Source organism: Eubalaena glacialis, chromosome 16 (assembly GCF_028564815.1).
Source record: "Eubalaena glacialis isolate mEubGla1 chromosome 16, mEubGla1.1.hap2.+ XY, whole genome shotgun sequence".
NCBI classification, from domain to species: domain Eukaryota; kingdom Metazoa; phylum Chordata; class Mammalia; order Artiodactyla; family Balaenidae; genus Eubalaena; species Eubalaena glacialis.
Window position 1 is genome coordinate 81,461,853 of NC_083731.1, and position 22,634 is coordinate 81,484,486.

The following is a 22,634-nucleotide window of genomic DNA, read 5'->3' on the forward strand; positions in this document are numbered from 1 at the left end:
TGGTATTTTTTTGAAAGTTATCCATATATTCTAATGTTGCAGTCAGGATTGAAAACTATTGATCTAGAACTATGTAAGTACATGCTTATACTATAGTCTAATTTCTTTTTTAAAAGAAATTAAAAATGCATTGATGATGAAACATTATTTAAACCTAGAATAGAGAGATTACATTGTAGCCCACACACCCATCACTCAGAATTATTATCACTTATCAAGATATTGCTATATTGGCTTCAACCCTTTTGCTTTCACTCCCCCCTCCTTTTTTAATTTGCTGAAGTATTTTTTTTTTTTTAAACATCTTTATTGAAGTATAATTGCTTTACAATGGTGTGTTAGCTTCTGCTTTATAACGAAGTGAATCAGTTATACATATACATATGTTACCATATCTCTTCCCTCTTGCATCTCCCTCCCTCCCACCCTCCCTATCCCACCCCTCTAGGTGGTCACAAAGCACCGAGCTGATCTCCCTGTGCTATGCGGCTGCTTCCCACTAGCTATCTATTTTACATTTGGTAGTGTATATATGTCCATGACACTCTCTCACCCTGTCACATCTCACCCCTCCCCCTCCCCATATCCTCAAGTCCATTCTCTAGTAGGTCTGTGTCTTTATTCCCATCTTGCCACTAGGTTCTTCATGACCTTTTTTTTTTTTTTTCTTTAGATTCCATATATATGTGTTAGCATACTGTATTTCTTTTTCTCTTTCTGACTTACTTCACTCTGTATGACAGACTCTAACTCCATCCACCTCATTACAAATACCTCCATTGAAGTATTTTTTAAAAAACAAATTCTAGACATCATACTTCATACATTTCAAGTAAATTTTCTTACTTAATTGCAGTGCCATTTATCACACCTAAAAAACAAAACCAAACCCAGTTCCTTGACATCATGTAATATAGTCTGTAATCAGATTTCCCCTATTGTCTTAAATATTTCTTTACAGTTGTTTTAATCAGGATCTGAACAAGGTCTTTGTAGTACATTTGGCTTTATGATTCTTTTAATTAAGTTAATCTATAGCAGTTTTCCCTCTTTTTGCCCTCATACCATTAACTTATTGCAGAAACTTGGTTGGTGGTTCTGTAGAGTGTCCCATAGCCTATAGTTGTCGGTTTGCTTCCTTGTGGTAATCATTTAACTTGTAGGATTTATTAGGTTCAACCTTTTTTTTTTTTTTTTTTTTGGAAGTAAATGGTTGTCCCATTTTTAGTGATGGTAAGATCAGTAGCTTCAAAGGGACAGCCTAATCCCTGTTTTATTCAACAATGAATTGTTTCCTTAATCAGTTATTTCATTAAAGGTTGCAAAATGGTGATTTTCTAGGACTTTCATTCGTTCTGTGTTTAGTAGCTAGAATTCTTCTGTAATGAAGAACTTCCTCTTGCCTAGAACTAGCAACTAAGATTACCCTAAAGTACAGTATGTACAGGAAAAACAGGATAAATGCTTTTTTTTTTAATTGTCAATTTTCAGAGTAAGGAATTTCATTGAGGATGTTTTTGAGTAAAAAGTTTAAATGTTAGATAAGTTTGATTATAAGATTATTTCCTAGTATTGGTTCTAGGATTTCTCCAAATATATTAGAGAGTAGCATAAATTTAAAGAGAGTAGCATAATATTTTACAATATTAATGCTTTTTGATTTTTTAAAATGCTGCAGTGTTACTGCCCAAATCAAATAATGATGATGTTACAATTCCAAAAAATGCTTGGAGTTATTGGCCCAGAGTTAAGGGGAGTAGAAGTAGGTGATAAGTGGAATGAGCCAGTATACCTTTGGTGAACTGGGAAGTTTGTTTCTGTGAAACGTTTTTTTCTTTTTGCAATACTAGTTTAGAATATTTCATTAAAATGTTCGTGCCATGTGAATTCTACTTGCTGAACATATTGGTGTGTAGATAAACTACTGGTTTTATTAGTATAATAAATATGGGCTTTTTCAAGGTAATTTTTACCTTTTTCAAAGCAATGATAACTAGCAGTCATTAGACATTTTGAAAATTTTGAGCATTACATTTAATTTAGGGCAAAATTTCTCTTTTCTACAAACATTTATTGAATACTTTTAAGTGCTGGGTATTATTCTGGGAATATGTATCTGCCTCATGTTTATTAGAAGAATCTAAATTGATCTTTAACCGCTTATAAGTTAAAAATATCTCCAAGGTGTCATTATTCTCTTTCTTAGAGTATGGTGGTTAATTTGTTTAAGAAAATGACTCTCTTTGAGTAGTCAAACATTGTTTACTTAGGCATTCTATTCTCCTGGAGTACGCTGGAATGTGGTATTGGATGATGATTATTCATGGAAAGAGAATAATCTCCCCATTCCTGCAAATCAGAAATTTATTTGGTTAATAAGCTCCTTTTGTAGGACATAACTCCTTGGAGGTGTAAGCCTGTCAGAGATTAGGAAAATTAATACTTTTTTTAAAAATGGAAGTTTTGATCATTGTTTGGGGATGGAGCAGTGGGAGTTGATAGCATCTTGGTATCCTATTTATGACTTAGATTCTAAATTTAGTATTTAGAGACATCTTCTCTGAAATAGATATTCCACCATAGTCATTACCACTTAACTAACCTTTAGAATTCTGTCTGCCCTTAGGCATTTATATAAGTGTTTTCATTGTGTAGAACTTAGTGGTTTGAATTCTAAATCTCAGCAAAACTTACATATCATTGCATTTTGCCTCAGCCTTTTAAATTTTATAGTGGGTTCTTAATTATCTCGCCTGTTTACACCTAAGAGGTACACACATTCCTGCCATTATGAGTGGCTCACTGTGGCAGTAATTCTCACCTTATGTGGGAAGAGATGGCATAGGGAGAGGGAGATATAGTTTGGAACAGTTCCATTCTAGCTCAACTCCCAATTTCAGAATCATAGTCCTAAGAAATATCCAGTCAGTTGAACTGTGGTATTTAGCTACTTGGTATATAAGTAATGATAAATCCATAGCACTTTTTTTTTTTTTTTTAACTTAAGTCTGTCTTACTTCAAAAGCATTATTTGTAATTATAGAACATTGGAAAATAAAGATAAGCATGAAATGCATATATTCCCACCACCTAGAAGACAACTTTTGGTGTCTTAGTAACTCTTCCCACACCTTTATATTTTAACCAAAATAAGATCAGACTTACATGTTATCTTATAAATTGCCATTTTCTTTTAACAGTCTCCATCTTCCCATGTCAATAAATGTTTTCCTCTTTTCATACTCAGACCATATTCAAATGTAACTTGTTCCTACATTTTCTGTAAATGAAAGCTCTAGACTGAAGTCTTTATTAGCTGTTAAGGTCAACAAAATATTTACCCCCAAAATGTCCTTTACAGCTAGTTTGTCAAAACCAGCATCTGGTCTGGAGAATATACATTGCATGTGTTTATGTCTCTTTATTCCATTTAATATAGCAGAGTCCTTTTATTTTCATGGCTCTAACTCAGAAGATGGCACAGTTTGGGTTTTAAGTACAGGGATGTAGGAAATTTCTTAATGAATGTTTAAATTTTATTTTGTGTATTTTTATCTAATAGTTCTGTTTTTTGCTTTTGTTTTTTAAATTTATTTTTTATTTCAGCAAAACAAGCTATCAATCAGGGGAGATCTCCAGTTATTATAGACAACACTAATACACAAGCTTGGGAAATGAAACCATATGTGGAAATGGTAAATATGAGATATGAGAGAGTTTTTATATTATCATTTTTTTCATATTCTGAAATTTTGGTTACATTGACCTTTATTATTAAAACACTTGTCCTTGTTCTCTAAAGAGGTGTGTTCATTTGCTTAGTTTTTTAAAAATTGGGAATGGTGCTTATTAAGCAATATGTTTATCTTGTTAGTTTTGCCTGGACTTGAGGATAGTAATTGGAATTTGTCCATTAAGTGGTCTTAAAATTTTTATAAACTGTATTATTTTAAAAGTAAAACTTTTCTTGGTTGAGCAAATTTAGAAGTATTGTCTAAGTGAAATTTATATCTGTCTGCCATCTTTTTACTTTAAGACATATTCCCTGGGTTTTTGTTTTCTTCCTTTCTTTTGTGTAGGCCATAGGAAAAGGATACAGAGTAGAGTTTCATGAACCTGAAACTTGGTGGAAATTTGATCCCGAAGAATTAGAAAAGTAAGGCACTCAAAAAATTTGTAATCCCTTATCTTTTTTTTTCTTTTTTTTCTCCTTTACATGGTCAATTTCTTTACTAGCTTTTGCTTGTTATATCTTTGGTACCTGTGAATACGGGCTACTACTACTCACTTTCTGTTAAGAGGAACATTGACTTAAATGCAAGGTGTTTGAGGATCTTTGCACTGTTAAATTTCATTAAATGTTCCTTGTTAAGTGTGTTTGTTATTTTTTCTTATGTGAATTTCTGCATTGTTTCCCAATTTGTTTAATGCTAATGGAGATGCAGAAAACTGAGAGAAAAGTTAGGACTTTTCCCTCTGCTTTTTAGCTAGGCCACTTCTCTGCATTGCCTTTCCAACTTCATCTCCTTCCCATTTTAGATCCCATCACCCTTTCACCTGGTGCTTTTATCTCTCCCCTTTTCCCATCTTTACTGCTACAGATCCGTTATGCCATACCCAAGATTCTGGGAATCAATGTGTTGGAATTCAGATTTTTTTTTTTTTTTTTTTAATTTTAGAAAGGAAGTATATAGTGCATATACCTAATTGTAACACTCCTAGCAGAGTTTGGGGCAGCATGGTATAATCAGACATCTTAATATTTCTGCAGCATATCACGAATGGTCAGTCTAAGTAGAAATGAAAGATTCTACATTGTTTAATGTTATTTCTGAGTAGATCATGCTGCCAAATGAGTACAGGCGTGGTTAGACTTTGCTGCTACATGAGTCAACAGAAAACTGAATTTTCAGAGCATTTTAGATTTCAGGATTTGTGGTGAGAGATTGTGGACTTGTATTACATTCAACCCTGCTCTTCCATTTGTCTTTACCTTCATCCCTTTCCCCTAGTTTTCCTGACTATGACTCGTTTTTCTTTCTTCATTTTCACTCGGACACAACCCCCTTTTGGTAACAACTTTAAGATGTAATTCACATACCTTACAATTTACCCATTAAAAGTGTACAATTCAGTGGTTTTCAGTATATTCACAGAGTTGTATGACCATCACCTCTCTTTTTAAAACCGTTTTTTCCTCCCACCTCAGTTTGCCCTCTTCTAGCTTAAAACTGTTATTCTGTGTATGGTGTTCAACTAATTTAATTCTTGCCCCTTGCCTTTCATTCCTTTTGTACCTTTGAATTTTTATTCCTTTGGTTACCTTTCTTTCCCTTTCTGACTTGCATGCCAAATCAAATTTATGAAGAGTTAAACTGATAAATATTATTAATATCTGGTATTGTTTACCTGCCTCTGTGTATAGTGCACCTCAGGTAGAAGAGAGAGTTTAAAAACTAAAGATATTTGGGTTATGCTGAATAAATGAATTAATGAAATTGTTACACAGTTAGGCTTTATTTACATTTGAGACTGTTGAAATGTATTACAATTCTTAATATAAATTAACTTTACAAAGTAAAGTAAGTTTAACTGATATCTAGTATAGTTTGACAGATTTTTTTGTAAAGAATTGATTGAATCATCAATTTTGACTTCTTGTGGATTTCTGTAGCTTGACCAATTTCAACCTTGACCTCAGATCTCTCTTTTTTTCTCTCTTTTTTATTTTTCGATCTTCTATTTTTTCTCTCTCTTGCTTTCTCTTCTCATCTTTAACCTAAACATCAGTAGTTTTGAAAACTAAACATTTCTTTTATGTCTTTTTTCTGGAAAAATGAGTTAGTTTTAGTAAATCTAGAACTATAACATTAAATATAAGATATGTTCTGTGTGTTTTGCCATGTCCAAGTCAAGTTACGGAAAACTACAAGTGTAAAATACATTGTAAAAATTTCTTTGAGGGTCAAGAATACTTTTTAAACCACTTTTTGTTATCATAATCAAACTCACAGAAAAGTACATAAAATATAAATATGTAGCTTAACAAATTTCTTATAAAACATATTCATTTAACCATTCCCCGTGTCATGAGAGCATTACCAACACTTTAGAAGTTTTTTGAGTTCCTTTTCCCAGTAACAGTTCCGTAATTCCCTGGTAATTACTTACTTGCTCTTCCTTAAAGCTTTTTTTTTTTTTTTTTTTTTTTTTTTTTTTTTTTTTTAGTATCCTTTGCTTTAGCATCATGGTTTAATTTTTTCTGAAACTTTATATAAATAGAATTATACAGTATATATTCATTATATCTAGTTTCTTTCACTCAACATTACGTTTGTGAGATATGTATAAATTGTATCTCTAATAATATAGTTTGGTATCAATAATAAATTTTTTTTAATAATGTAAGTGTGCTAAAATAACTTTTAAAAGTGATATATATTTTATATTGATTTTTGTCAGTCTTGGAAGCCCACTCAGTTCTTCTATAATTTTCAAAACAGTATCTCATAATTTTTTACTTTGTTGTTTAAAAAGAGGGGCAGATTAACTCAGTGGTTCAGTGAATCAGTAGTTAGTTCTGTGTGAAGAAGGTGTAATCAGTTAACATTTTGCTGTGATTTATGGTATCGTTAAGCCTTTTTAAGATATTGTTTAAACCTGAGAGAGCCTTTTTTTAAATGTGAGGTGTATCTTCTGGTATTTATTTGCAAAATGTAATTTAAAATCTGTATTCTGTTACTCTAAAACAGTTTAATCTCTAAGCCTATACATTCTAAAAGAAAAAAGAATTAAAATCCTTTTCTTTTTTGGTAGGAGGAATAAACATGGTGTATCTCGAAAGAAGATTGCTCAGATGTTGGATCGTTATGAATATCAAATGTCCATCTCTATTGTAATGAATTCAGTGGAACCGCCACACAAAAGCACACAAAGACCTCCTTCACAGGGGAGACAGAGGTGGGGAGGCTCTCTAGGCTGACATAATGAAGTCTGTTACAAATAATCATTTAGTTGGTTATTTTCAGCTAACACATTTGTTGCCATGCCCTTGAAAAAAAAATTAGAGAGCCTGTCTTGAAGTTTAAGTAGTTTCAAATTTAAAAAAAGACTACCTTGCCTCACAAAAGATGTTCCCAGCAAGTTGTTTAAAATTCTAAAGTGTAAATAAAAATTATATAAAATTGTATTTTAAATGTTTTTATAATCTTTTGTTGTAATACCTTTGTTTATTATGAAGATACCTGCATAGAGTGGGTAGGAACCAGGATGTTTTTCTATAATTGAATTTTAAACTAATTTTATCTTTTGTAGATAATGTCAAACAGTTTTATAGTTCATACCGAAATTCAACTTTTCATAAAAGTTTAGTATTTTTCATTGACTATCTTAAATATATAAGAAATACTAACTTGTTATAGGCACCTTAGTTGATTCGTCTATTCATTATACAGGTAAAATTATTTTTCTGCAAATTCATCTGTGTGAAAAAGTATTTCTAAGCTATAACTAGCATATCCCTTATTTAAAACAAAATTCTCTATCAAATACCACACAGTAAGTGTATCAGTCACCTGGGGTGTTTTCTCCGTAATATACGTCTTCATCACCCTTCTTCTTAAGCCATCTCCTATCTCCCCATACCCTTGATTCTGGAATGCATAAACAGGGCAATCACTATATAGTTTGCAAAAGCTCTTCAGGCTATTTTGATAGTATATCACTTTTCTCTATTTAAATTAACGCAGTGTAATTCTAATATAAAAAATATTTTAGACAGTTCCTTAGCATTAGTCGTAGGAAGATTTGTCCCAAAGGATATTTTACTTCTCCAGGTTTTAGTTTTTCTGTAGAGACAACTGTGTATCTCACTGGATAGTTTTTGTTAGATTGTGTTCTATCACTTAAAATTTTAAAATTGAGATGGGATTCATTTCAGAGATCTTGCAATTCATCCTAACTTTGATTTATCCATTTTTAGGAAAAAACAGAGCTAATTACAACTACTTTTAAAATTTTTTTATGTTTTACATGATAATAGTTTATGTCCTTTAAGTTTTCTTTCTCCTAAACCAGCCCATTCCAAATCCCATAGTCTTTCTTTTTTTTTCTTTAGTTTTTATTTTATGTCAGAGTATAGTTGATTAACAATGATGTGTTAGTTACAGGTGTAGAGCAAAGTGGTGAATCCCATAACCTTCCTTCCGATGTTGTTTTAAAACCTTTTGGTGTTTTTTCAGCTGTAAATGTTCTCTCACATCTTTATATTACTTTTTAACTAATATTAAATTATTAAGTGATATTAAGTTGCAAGAATCAAAGCTAAATATTAGTACTCAGCAAGGTCTTTATTGCATTACCTTTAGTGAGATAAGAAATGATTTCTATTTATTTGTACTAACAGTGCTGTTTACATTTAAATGGGTATTACCATGCTTTATTTTGTGTAACACATACGTATGTTTGTATATATTTGTTCATCCTAACTAAATATGATGTAGTAGGAATATGCTAACTCATGTTTGTGTGTCAACGTATATGTATTTATTTATATCAATACATACACACATTTCCATTATTCACTATTTTCATATATTTTTTTGTTTCAGAGTAGTACTTCTTAGTATTTGGGCTTACTTTTCCCAGCATTTTATTATGTAAATTGACATTTTGCAATAGTAAAGGATTTAATTTTGGCACAGGTGAAACAACTGGTAGGTATATACTGTGTGTCCCTTTCCCTTTGTCCTTATAAAACTTTACTCAGAAATAATAGTACTGTAAATCTATAGTATTTGAACAGTAGCCAGTTTATTTCGAGGATGTAGAGAATTGCCTTTGGAAGATACAAATTATGAGGAAACATGTTCACGATAGTAAGTCTAAAATAAATTTCCAGATTTTATTACAGATTCCACTTATCTCCTAGTACTTCTGAGTAGTAAATAATCATGCAGAGATCGTTAATTGTTGCTGGTTATTTTTAAAAATTATAAATGCTTATTGAGGCAGGGAAATTAACATTCTGGAAGACTTTTTTTTTTTTTCTTTTTTTGCCGCACTGTGCGGCATGTAGGATCTCAGTTCCCTGATCAGGGATTGAACCCGCGCCCCCTGCATTGGAAGCCTGGAGTCTTAACCAGTGGATCACCAGGGAAGTCCCTAATTTTTTTTTTTTTTTAAGACAAAGTAAATTAAAAGTTCCCCCAAGCATTGTGGCTAATTTTTTTTGTATTTTTTGAACAATAACAGAATAGAGGAATGAATATGCAATAAAAGATACCAGAATCACTATTATAAGTCATTGCTTGATGTTAAAAATCTGTAAAATATGAAATTTACCAACTAAGGATTTTTCATCAAAATTTTTTCTTCTATTCAGATATATTCTTTTTTTAAATTTAGGTATATTCTTAATGGAATAGTTCCCCCAGCTGCTACCTGCCATTCTGAGTTGGTCTCCATCACAAAGAATAAAATGGGCATTACTCATCATATTCAACTAAGGTGAACATTTTAGTTAAACAGAATATATTGATAGCTTCTAGTTTGGTTCAGAAAGATTAACTTGTTTTTTCATAGGTTTTCATAACTTGTTTTTTCATAGCCTTGTTTTTTCATAGGAGAAGTGAAAAATCACTTCTCCTTTTTGATAAGTAAATTTATAGTTTTCTATATGTCATAATACTGCTAATAAAAATATTTGTGTGGTAATTAAGTTGAACTTTTTATACTGCTTTTTAAATTGATAATCTTTCAGTATTCACCTTTCTGAAAAAAAAATGTTACCTTTTTAATATTTTAATGTCCATTTTAAAGTAAGATTGTTTACAAAAGATTGGGTTGTATTTTGTTGGTGGTATGATAGGGTGGATTTAACTATTTGAAGTTTGCTTATCTCTTGCCTAATTAATATAGGTTACGAAATTTTCCAGTTTTATATATTGGTAAGTTTTGAAAGAGTTCATGATTTCAAAGGATATAAAATATTTATTTTGACCATAATTGAGTTTTTGTTATTGTAGAAATGTCTGATTTTCTGAGCCTGGTTTTTTAAGTATTTATAAAGAAAATTGGTGGTGTTCTCTGAAGAAATGCGTTTGTTCATGTATTATATTAGTATTGGGTTGGCCAAAAAGTTCGTTCGGGTTTTTCTGGGGTATCTTACAGAATAACCCGAACGAACTTTTTGGCCAAACCAATACCTTGACCAGATAGGTTTACCAGCCTTTATTGAAGTTTTATGTAGTATTGTAACATGAATGCAATAACTGAGAATTCAGTTATTAGGGCTGGAGTGTTTTTGTGTGTGTTTGTCTGCAACCCATGTAAATAGAGTAATGCCTCTTAGTCTGAAATCATAACAAAGTATTACTTAGTTTTGTTACAATGAGCATTCAGAATAAACATTTGGTGGCAGCAGAACAGCAGATCCAGTTAGCTGTTTATAGAGTTAAATTTTGTAGATTACAACTTATAAATAATTTTTTCTCATTACAATTGCTGTAATTTTTGTGAAAGGAGAGATTAAGGGATTAATGGGTATCTTCTTTGGTGGTGGTTTTCTTTCTTTACAATTAAATAAGATTGGCATACCAATTTTTATTTTATTTTTTGAATTAAGGTATTATTAAAACAATTGGTTTCCCTGTATGTATGCCAGATTTTCTCCTTAAAATATCCTTAGGATAGCAAGAAGTAGTATTAAGTTCCGTTGAAATAGATTCTGAAAGAGGAGTAATTGGTGATTGTCTTGTGTGTCTTTTTTATTCCTTTTTTTTACTTTGCTAAGCAGCATTTAAATAATTCAGTTGATTCAAACTGCCAAGGTCTCAAGTCTAAAAAATTTTCAATTTTGCATGGTTTGTAAATTTCAGAGCAAACCTTGAAAAGTTTATAATTTTGATTTTTGCAACTAAAATCAGAAAACTTGTAATAGAATGGTTATACTTTACATTCAATATCTTTATGTAGACTGCACTGAATGGCATAATTTTTGTCATAGAATATACATGTGTGTAAACTCAATTTTGAATGTATCTCCTATGGAAATTCTTAATACATTGTTGCTGTCAAATTATGCACAGGAACAAGGGGAAAGAGTAGCAAAAAAAAACTCTGAAAAGAGAGCCTCAAGAGTAAATAGAGAGTTATTTTTGAAGCTAGGACTGTGTTTGGAGAGTTTTGACTTTTTGGTATCTTTAATAGAAGTTTATTTTAGTCATTTAAATTAGAAATAATCTTTTTCTTTCCTTTCCTCCTAACAAATTTTGTTCTCTGAATGATAACCCTGTCATATTCCAGGTGTGAAAATTGCAGTCATTACATATTATAATACACTTCCCAGTACAGAGTCCATTAACTTCAATAAGCTGTCTTAAACTTAAGTATATAGAAAATAGACTATTTTATCTAGCATGGACATAGCCATACTGTGACCCCTAATCTTAGAACTAGACACAATCACATTAACAAGCAGGTGAATGGCTGAAGACTTCATCAGGGAGTATTGTCTAGTTGTTAATATTTCCATGTTGTTTTTTTAATTGAACTGTTTGTAAATTAATGGGAAGATTGAGAGATTTTGAGATGACCTATTGCCTCTCAACTTTATTGGTAACTAAGAGAAAAAAAGTAAGAATAATCTGTTCATTCATGGTTAAAATTGTGTTCAAGTTCAGTACAGTCCATTAAAATACACTTTATTTGGATTATTATTATTATTTTGCAGTTTCAACTGTATTCTCAGATAGGACACGTAAAATTAAAGTTTTACCCTACAACTAGTAATTACAATAATCGCACAGCTTTGTTAGTGTCTCTTCAGTTGTAATTCTGGACTCTTCAGGTTTTTTAGTATATCAAAATGAAAGAAAATTTGATTTGGGAGAGGTTTGTGGGTTCTTTCTCCTCTTTTATTCTTCTTTCTTTTTTATTCTTTCCTAAGAGTATTAGAAATCATGTTGCTTTCTTGTTTTTTTCAGTCTTTTCCTGTACATATTTTCTTTTTCTTATGTGCATTTTCTGTTCAGCTATCTTCATGTTAACTTCATAACATTTTTAATGAAGATTATGGGATGGTAAGTTACTGTCAAAAATGGTGATAACTTTTTTCCCTCCTGTGTTCCACTGAACTCATATTTCCTTATGAACCTTATTTAATCATGTTAAACTTATAGGTCACAGCTTTGCAGTTTCCTGACCCTGTGGTATAGGTAGAACTTTGATATGAAAATACTTGGAAAGATTTATATAGATTTTTAGTCTATCAGTGTTACTCATTGGTTAGGAATACCATAAACATGGCGTAGTACTTGGATGTATGTATTTGAGAAAAAATTCTTCTCCAGTACTCAAGCCTCATGCTGATAGACTAGTTGATAAATAGTAGTTGGAAATTCACTGTTATGGAATTCACTGTTATGTCATGATTCTCTAATCTGCCATTCTTAAAGAACTGAGTGCTTTTGAAGGAAAGCTGATAGCTAATTTGAGTTCAGCTTTTACAAGTGATTCTTCATTTCTCCAGTGCTGCTACAATGAGGAATAGGAATTTAATAGCAACAAGCCTTAATTTAATAATACTTATTTAAGTAGCTGCCATTTAGTTAATGCCTGTCAAGGCCCTATTCTAAGTGTGATTATTACAGTTTCTAATTTTTTATAACAATTGTACAGTGTCAAATTTTTTATAAAGAGGAAACAAAAACTTACAGAGTTTAAGCAATTTATCCTATGAACATAATATCTCTAGGGAGCGATGGTAACTGGGATTCAAATATAGTTCAGACATATTCCTCACCATATCCCATTTTATCTTTTAAACCACATTGTTATCTTTGGTTAAGTTATTATTATTAATTTAAGGGTTTTTTTTTCAAGGTAGGAAAGAAATTCCAGTGGAGAGTTGAGTGCATCTTTATGGTACCTTTGAATTTATAGGGTTAGAGGTATGTTGACTTACCAGTGAAGCTGAGTGAAGAAATCTGTAAGTGGCCATTTATTTAGAATGTTTAATTTAAGTCAGGATTGAAAGCTAGGATGTCATTTACTGTTTAAACATTTTCTACAAAATATACATTGATAATTGATAATTATATTTCAGCAACATCTTTTCAATTGAAGTTTTACATATGCTGTTGTGCTTTAATGTTTACCTTTTATTTTAATATCTCCTGATTTTAATTAGCACTGGAAATGTGTAGTATTCAATAAATGGATTGTTAAATTATATAAGCTGTTTGTTTTGATGATTAATTTTGAGGCAGTATTTCCTAAACAGATCAACAGTATTTGTAAGTGGTCTTAACGTATTTTTCTTTTAATGTCCACTTATTACTTAAGTGTGCTAGCAGTAGCTGTTATGGAAATTACATCAGTTTTCTGATTTTCTGAAGAATTAAGGATTTTTTCCTTTTGTAATAATTAGCATCCTTTTTCTTTTATGTTGTTTAAATTAATTTTCTAAAATTAAAGAACAGTGAAGGAGCCAGTTACTTAAGTTTGCTGTATAAATAAAATATTGAATTAATTAGATGCTGCAAGGAAAACCTTTAAGTACAGAATGAAGAATTCTTACTGTTAACTATTTGCCTTATTTTGTTTTAGTTAACTTAAAAAATAGAAGGGCTGGATCTTGTTTGGTTTTTCTTAATTCCTTGAGAAATTAAAACTCCTAGTTTGTGGCTTTTTTCATTATTGTTTCTAAATGTGAAATCAGAGGTGGAATTTTTGTTAGAATGGGGAAGAAATAACATTGGTTTCATGAATAGATTAAGATAGATTTTGGTTCATGAAACTGGAAAGCAGTACATTATGGGATTGAGATTATTGGAATAGTGTATAATGTAACACTGGCAAAGATGTGGTTAAAATATTTCATTTTGAATATAAGTAAATTGAAGTATTTATAGGAAATGTGTTAGGAGGCCTGGGCTAGACATTTTGAATTAATTAAAAAGTAGTGAGAAAAAAAAATTTTTTTTTTAGTTCTGGGGAATGATAGGAAAGAAGTTGTTAAAGCTAGAAGACTAGTGGTCTCAAAAGTGATATTTCTCCCTCCCCATCTTCCCTTTGCTGTGTAAAGACTAGTAGAGCCCAGGTATTACATTAAGAAAGATTATCTTGTACCCTTAAGGGACATGAAAGCATGGTCTTCCTTGTCTTGTCTTTGGAGCTTTGTCCTTTAATGAGTCAATAAATATTTGTTGAATATTAGTCCTAGTCTTCTCCTGAGAGTAGTCAACAACCTCTTGAAATTAAGGACCCATTCATCTAAATAGAGCAACTTTATAGGACAGTTCATAATTTAGGAAACACGGAAATATAGAGTGTGAATTAGTTGTGTTTGATACTTGCTAGGAGAGAGAGTGTCCAGGCAGAGAGGAAGGCTCATCCATTTAACTTGTTGTAGCTAACACCATCAGAGACTTGTTCGAGGTTTTTGAACCTCACTAGTAGTCCTTAGAATTGTTGTTTATGATCCAAAAATTAAATACTAGAATACAGATAAGTAGAGCAACCTTGAGACTTTTGATTTTCTATTTCTTTTAGGGTCATTTAGAGCTTATGTTCTTATTTTTTGCTTTAACACTTCTATTCTTACTCTTAACTTTCCCCATGAGATTTCATCATTTCTCACTTGGACGTAGTAGTCTCCCCACTTTTATCTTTGCCACCCTATAATTTTATCCACAGAATAACTAGAGAAAGCTATAATTAAAAAAAATTTTTTTTTACCATAAATTACATCCCTCCCAGGGACTTCCCTGGTGGCGCAGTGGTTAAGAATCCACCTGCCAATGCAGGGGACACGGGTTCGAGCCCTGGTCCGGGAAGATCACACATGCCGCGGAGCAACTAAACCCGTGTGCCACAAGTACTGAGCCTGTGCTCTAGAGCCCGCGAGCCACAACTGCTGAGCCTACGTGCCACAACTACTGAAGCCCACACGCCTAGAGCCCGTGCTCTGCAACAAGAGAAGCCACTGCATTGAGAAGCCCATGCACTGCAACTAAGAGCAGACCCCGCTCGCCGCAACTAGAGAAAGCCCGCGCACAGCAACGAAGACCCCATGCAGCCAAAAAATAAATAAACAAATTTATTAAAAAAAAAAATTACCTCCCTCCCTGCTTAATTAAACTCTACGTGATCTGGCCCTTGGCTTCTTCCCTGACCCTGTCTTGTACCACTCTCCTCTTCATTTACTATATTTCATCTATACTGGGCTTTTTGTCTGTTCTTCAGATATGCTAAGCTTGTTCTTGCTTTAAGTGCTAGCTGTTTTTTTTGCTCTATTTTTTCTGTTCTTCCTATGCCTAGCATAGTTCTCAACATTCAGGTCTCACCTCACATGTCACTTCCACAGAGAACCTTCCCTGACTATTCCAATCTAAAATAAAGGAACCCCACCCCTGTCACTCTGTTACATTGTCCTGTTTTGTTTTCGTCATAGTAGCTATTAGTAGTTGAAGTTATCTTATTTAATACTGATTTGTTGGGAGTCTTTTGAACTAGAATATAAATTCCATGAGAACCTGTTTATTTTGTTCTTAGCTCTATCCACAGAACCTAAAGCAGTGCCTGTAATACTGTAGGAGCTAAAAAATATGGGCTGAATGATTTTATACCCATTGCTTCTGTTAACAATATTACTCCCCAAGTGTGTTTTCTTCTTAAACCTGTCCTCTGCTCTCCAGCCTATATACTTAACTGCCTACCTGACTTTTCTACTTTTAAGCCTGAAAAGTTGAACCTGTGATCTTCTCTCCCATCTATGGAACTCCAGGATTTTTTTTGCATAGCAAATGGATCTACCATCTATCTATTTTTGCACACCAGAGACTTGAGAGCCTTCTTTGATGCCTTCTTTCCCCCTTCATATTGTCCATCAACTGGGGTCTTTGAATTTTGCCACTTAATTATCTCTTGAATCTCTCCATTTTTGACTGCCATCTTTCTAGTTTGAATTATCATCTCTTCCTGAGACTGGGGTCCCCACATCAGTACTTGCTCTGTTCTAGCCCTTTTTCTCCACAATCTAACAAGACTGAAGTATAATGTACATATTAAAGAGTGCTTAAATTTAAGTGTATATAGCTCAACAAATACTCATGAAGTGAACATATCCATGTAACCAGAATCCTGCTCAAGAAGTAGAACATTACCAGCAAATTAGAAGCTCTCAGTACCCCCTCCTTTCCAGAGTGATCTTTGTAAAAGGAAAATATGATCATGCATAAAACCTTTCAGGTGCTTCCCATTGCTGTTAGAATAAAGACCAAAAACCATAATGTGGTTGATGTGGCCCCTTCTTTCCTATCCAATCTCATGTTTTGTTACTCTTCCTACTTTCTGTTTTCCAGCCTTACTGGCCACCTCTCAGTTCCTTGAATGCGCTATTTGTTCCTTCTTCCTGGAAAGTTCTGTGTGCACACACCCCTTCCATACTCATCCTTCAGATTTGAGCTCTTCAAGGAAACCCAAATTTTTGGACGTAGCAGGCTTGGTGAGGTCCAAAATACATATTATATGCTCTCATGTACTTTTTCTTTATTAATTTGTATGAGTGTATGATTATTTCCCCTCCCTTCATTTTTAAGCACCATGTGTCAGAGGTTGTTACCATTATATGGTCATCAGCACAAAGAAAAAGAGCAGTATTCAGTATTCATACAACAAGTGAATATGGGTAGTCTCAAGCTTGTTCTGGGCTGAATTGTGTTCCCTCAAAATTTCATGTGTTGAAATCCTAACCCCCAGTATTTATGATATGACTATTGTTAGGATATAGGACCTTTAAAGAGGTAATTAAGGTAAAATGATGTCATGTGATTGAACCCTAACCCAATATGATGGTGTCCTTACAAGAAGTGATTAGGACACACACAAAAAGGGAAGACCTTGACAACACTGGATGAAGACAGCCATCTGCAAGCCAAGGAGAGAGGCTTTTGAAGAAACCTACCCTGCTGACATCTTGATCTTGGACTTCTAACCTCCAGAATTGTGAGAAAGTTAATTTCTGTTGTTTAAGCCACCCAGACTGATACTTCGTAGCTTTGGCAAACTAACACAGATTTTGGTACGGGGAAGTGGGATGCTACTCTAACAAATACCTAAAAATGAAGAAGTGGCTTTAGAACTGGGTATGGTAGAGGCTGGAAGAGATTTGAGCTTCATGTTAGAAAAAGACAAGGTTGCCTTCAGCGATTGTAGGTAGAAATATGGACGTTAAAGGTGATGCTGGTGAGGGTTCTGGGGCGGTCAAGAAGGCTTCTGTCACTTTAGAGATAGACATATATGATCATGAACAGAGTGTTGGTAGAAATATGAAAAGGGTGCTTCTGGTAAGGTCTCAGATGGAAATGTGGAGCATGTTACTGGAAACTGGAGGGAAGGCAGTCAAAGTGGCAAAAAACTTGGCTAAATTGTGTTGCAGAGGTTTGTGGAAAATAGAACTGGTAAGTGATAAATTTGGATATTTAACTGAGATTTCTAGGCAAAGTGTTAAAGGCATGGCCTGGTTTCTCCTTGCTGCTTATAGTAAAATGCAAGAGGACAGAGATAATTGAAGAAAGAATCGTTAAGCAAAATGGAACCAGAAACTTGAAGATTTGGCAGTTCTCAGCCTATGCATGTTGCAAAAAATTAGAAAGTGTGTTCTGGAGACAACATCAAGGCAGTTGCTAGACAACCATTTGCTAAAGGGAGTATGGGCATGTGACTTATGGATTCATTAAGCTAACTCAGCAAGACCAGAGATGGGGATATGGTAGCAGAAACACTGCCAGCTTGGACTGAAAGAGACAGGACAGGATGAAATGAAGGAAGGCTGTCAGACTTCTGAGATTCTACAAGACAACTCACTAGAGCTATCTGTGGTGATCTGGCTGTGAGCATATGTTGTCCTCCAAGAAAAGAATAGAAGGACCCTGAAGGCAGTTCAGAGGTTGGCAGGGTTGCCATTGCCACCATGGGATCAGAGCCCCAAGCCTGAGGGGGTGGGGCTACCACCTTGGTCAGCCTGGAAGGCAGGGCCTCCAGCCCAGTGGGCCCAGAGAACACAGCATGGAGCCAAAGATTATTCTTTATTATTTATTATTAAAGATTATTCTTCAGCCTTAAAATCTAATGGAATTTGCCTTATTGTAGACTTGCTTGGGACCCATCATCCCTTCTTTCTGATTTTTCCCTTTTGGAATGGGAATGCCTGTCCCACCATTATATTTTGAAAGCAGGTAAGTTGTCTAGAGTCACAGGTTCAGAGCTGGAGAGGAATTTTGCCTCAGGATGAATCATATCTCAAGTTCACCCATACCTGGTTTAAATGGTATTTAGATAAGATTTTTGGACTTGATGCTAGAATGGGTTAAGACTTTGTGTGCTGTTGGAATGGGGTGAATGTATTTTGCATGTAAGAAGGACATTAATTGGGGGGCGCAGGAGAGTGGAGTGTTAATGGGCTGAATTATGTCCCCTCAAAATTCGTATGTTGAGGTCCTAACCCTCAGTACCTCAGAATGTAACTGTATTTGAAGATAGCACCTTTAAAGAGGTAATTAAGATCATATGGATGGGCTCTAATCCGATATGACTGGTGTCCTTATAAGAAGAGAAGATTAGGACACAGACATACACAAAGGGAAGACCTATGAAGACACTGGCGGAAGAAGACCATCTACCAGCCAAGGAGAGAGGCCTTAGAAGAAACCAACCCTGCAGACACCTTGACCTCAGACTTCTAGAATTGTGAGAAAATAAACTGTTGTTTAAGCCACCCAGTCTGTACTTTGTCACAGCCCTAGCAAACTAATACACAGCTATTATACTAGCTAGTTGAGAGGGACTTGTGAGCCATTTCCTTCTCTCTTCTGCAGTTCCTTTATGTGTAAATTGAGGGCATTTGACTGGATCAGTGGTTCTTAATTTTTAATTTAATTCAAAACTCTCTGAAAATGGAATGTGTTTCATTAAGAAATGTATAGTGGGTCGCCTGACACTGTGAGTTGTTCACAGCGCAACCGAGTTCCATGTTTCAGACTATACCTTCGAGGTACCTCAGATTGTCATGAAGAGCAGAAACCACTTTTAGTAGAGCACAGAGTGTTATTTTATTTTTATTATTATTATTATTTTTTGGTTGCGCCGGGTCTTGGTTCCAGCAGGTGGGCTCCTTAGTTGTGGCACACGAACTCTTAGTTACGGCATGCATGTGGGATCTAGTTCCCTGACCAGGGATCGAACCCGGGCCCCCTGCATTGGAGTGCAGAGTCTTATCCACTGCGCCACCAGGGAAGTCCCTAGAGCACAGAATTTTAAATTCCAGAATTTGAAGAAAAGTTGTAGTTCTGACTGCAACTTGGGCAAGTCACTTAATTTTCTGAAACTTTTCCCTGTAATTAAATGAGAATACCTTCTCAACCTATAACAGGGTTATTGGATGGATTAAATGAGCTGAGTATGTTAGAATTTCAGCTGAAGTAACTCATGTGTTAGCCTTGAAATTCTGTTATTTTGTCTGCCTTTTGATGATTTTACCTCTTATACACTAGGGATGGGCAGAGAAGGAAACACCAACTGGTTGATTTTTATACTAGTTAGAAATGCTAGGAGAGATCTAGAAGGATAAAGTTTGATTTTTTGGTTATTTATCAAAGATACTCATATTCCTAATTAGCATAAGCAGTCAGGAATTAAGCTGTGTAATACCTCAAAACAATTTGTGATAATGCATGTGCTTTTTTGTCATGAATACTGGCACTGTTTTTTCACCTGTGTGGTATGGGCTGTTGGTATGATCAAGTCAATTTGATATTCTCATTTTTACTGACAAATTTGGTATGATTAGTTTCACAGAGCAGACCACACGAACCCATTTCTTTAAAAGAAAAAACTTTTTTTTTTGTTTTAATGTCAGGTGTAATAAAAGTAAGGAGCCTTTCACCACCACTCTTGGTTTTCACGAAAACATTTTTCCTGTTGTTTTTCATCATGACCTTCTATATAATGTTCATGTGACAGTGTGATATCAGTTTACCTGTAGTTATGTGACACTTAGTTAATTGCACCCTAGGCTTCTATGAAATGAGTCATTCAAGATGGGAACATCAGTTTGAGTGGATGTCAGCTTTCTATTTTTGTAGTAGTTAGGGAAGTGACAGAGTTGTCACAAGATTCAGTAGAAAAAGGGGAAGAAGGCATATGGTGGAGGGTCAGAGAAGTAGTTTGTAATATTTTAAAGTGTAATTACTAGTGTCTCATCTGTTTATTATTTTATTTTAATAAATTTATTTATTTATTTTTGGCTGTGTTGGGTCTTTGTTGCTGCACGCAGGCTTTCTCTAGTTGCGGTGAACGGGGGATACTGTTCGTTGCAGTGCACGGGCTTCTCATTGCGGTGGCTTCTCTTGTTGCGGAGCATGGGTGCTAGGTGCGCGGGCTTCAGTAGTTGTGGCTCGTGGGCTCTAGAACGCAGGCTCAGTAGTTGTGGCGCACGGGCTTATTTGCTCCAGGGCATGTGGGATCTTCCCGGACCAGGGCCCGAACCCATGTCCCCTGCATTGACAGGCGGATTCTTAACCACTGCGCCACCAGGGAAGCCCTGTTTATTATTTTAAATGATAGTATTCTAAATTTTTAATAACATAACATTCTTCTTGAATCACTTCTTAGATTATTTTTTACTCTTACAGTGACATAGAAGAAATTATTATATTTAGAAACAACTATAGAAGAATGAAGTTCTCTGGAGGCAGTATAGATAGCAGTCAATGGAGAAAGGAAATCAGAAGAAAAAGCAGCTAATCAGGTTTTAATTGTTTAAATAATTGGCTGTTGAGACTTTCTAAGTAAGGTGTTGATAAATTGCTGTGGTGTGGAAATAATTTGGAAGGTTCAAGAAATGGTGTTTGGTCATAAGAATTCTCCCCTTACAGGAGCTGCATTAGACCTGCTGAAGGCACAGAGCCCATAGTAGGTCTCCAGGACAGAAATTCAGGTGAGCATCTTGCCCAGGGAGGTTAAAAAGAGCCATAGTAGGTCTTAACTAAAAGTCTTAGAAAACACCAGAGATTCTGCTGAGGAAACAATATATTCAGTCCACAAATATAAAAGAAGAACATAGTAAACTGGGAGACAAAAAGAGTCAGGGGCCAGGATCTGAAATGGAACTGAGTAAATAAGGTTGGGTACATACAGGGATGGTACTAGGCCATTGCCATGAGTGGTATGGAAATACTAGAGGCTTGCTTTACTGGTTGTTACACTGTATCATTTCTTGGTGGGGGATGGACTGATTTTAAGGTACAGTATTGTACTAAAAGCTTCCTGTTTGCCTTTCCTACCTTGAACAAAAGTTTTATCTTGATTGTTCTTGAAAGGTGTAGAGGTGGAGGCGGGAGGTCGGGATTGGGAGGGGAGAGAGTAGGCTTGGGAAAATTCCCACAATTTACTATGACTCTTTATCTTAGGTTGTCAGGGCTTGGCCAAAGTATAAAGTAGAGGACTGGAGTTCTTGGAGGCCAAGAATAGTGTGAAATACCTGATGGGTATAAATTGGAATTGAGACTTGATAGTATTGATTTGAATAGGCCCATGAAGAAGTCTTCTAGCATTTGGCAGTCATGAGAACATGGAAAGCATGGAAAATAAATAGGGCTTTTTCTCTGAATTGTCTTGCCTAGTGTATATCAGAATGATTTATGTTCTTCCTAAGGACATCAGCTGTATCTTGACTCTTGGGACAATCTACACAGATACATAGTAGAAGTACTCAGTGCAGTGAGAAAATAGCAGGTGTAAGCTGTAGTTACTAGGAATGGAATGGTGTTTTCTGATTGGAGGAATGTGGTTGAGAAATATGAACCAGTAGTGAGAAGGGGCAGTAAAATGTTTTCTGCATGAATGTGTAGCAGTGGCGTTACTTTTCCACTGTTCATTTACTAGATTGGTAGTAAGTGAAATGTGGAGGACGAGGTTCAGGGGAAAGTGGGATTTAGTAGGGGAGAAATAGTATGGGGAAAAAGCCTGTAGGCAGTAGTAACTGAAGGGTCAAAGTCCCAGAGGCAGGAAACAGTAATGGATTTATTCATGCATGTATTTATTCATTCAGCAGTGTTTCATGAGTGCTTACTATGTGCCAGGCATTGTTTTAGGTGGAATGGGGCTCGGTAACTCCACCTGCCACAGGCTCCATTTAGTAGTCTTAATCTGTCACCTGTTAGAGGCGTTGCCAAGCATGCTAGTTAGGAAGCTCTACTCTAGAGAAGGGCCCAGGAGACTCTGAAAACACAATGTTAATGAACTAAGACTTTATCTTGAAGACAATGGGGATCCCCGAAGAGATTTTAGCACGAGTATGACGTAGTTATATTTGTTTTAATAGGTGTTTTTCAAACTGTTTGTGGTGAAAGATGAGTTTTTAAAAATTTTCCAATGCGCTGCAGTCTGATACTTTAGTAACATATAATAAAAAAGTGAATTACTAGAAAAAATTTAAGTCAAATATTTTATAATTAAATTCAACAGATATAAAAATTATTCTCAGATTCCTATAAAAGTTACTTAGTTTCTGTGCTCTCCTTGCAGACTGGTTGCAAACCACTCATGGACTGGAATCCGTATGGATAACCCTT

At 34.5% G+C, this 22,634-nt stretch overlaps 1 protein-coding gene across 4 annotated transcripts in view; it reads left to right on the forward strand.

Annotated features, from left to right (window-relative positions):
* Window positions 1–22,634, forward strand: part of LOC133076118 (NEDD4-binding protein 2-like 2) — a 74,403-nt gene that overhangs the window by 9,331 nt on the left and 42,438 nt on the right. For 3 of the 4 annotated variants that reach the window (XM_061170551.1, XM_061170552.1, XM_061170553.1), the window contains 3 exons: window positions 3,607–3,695; window positions 4,080–4,156; window positions 6,817–6,960. In XM_061170551.1, coding sequence (XP_061026534.1) covers window positions 3,607–3,695; window positions 4,080–4,156; window positions 6,817–6,960 — 310 coding nt within the window. Of the gene's footprint in view, window positions 1–3,606; window positions 3,696–4,079; window positions 4,157–6,816; window positions 6,961–9,405; window positions 9,544–22,634 lie in introns of those variants that run through there. The other variant, XM_061170554.1, reaches the window with a different exon arrangement.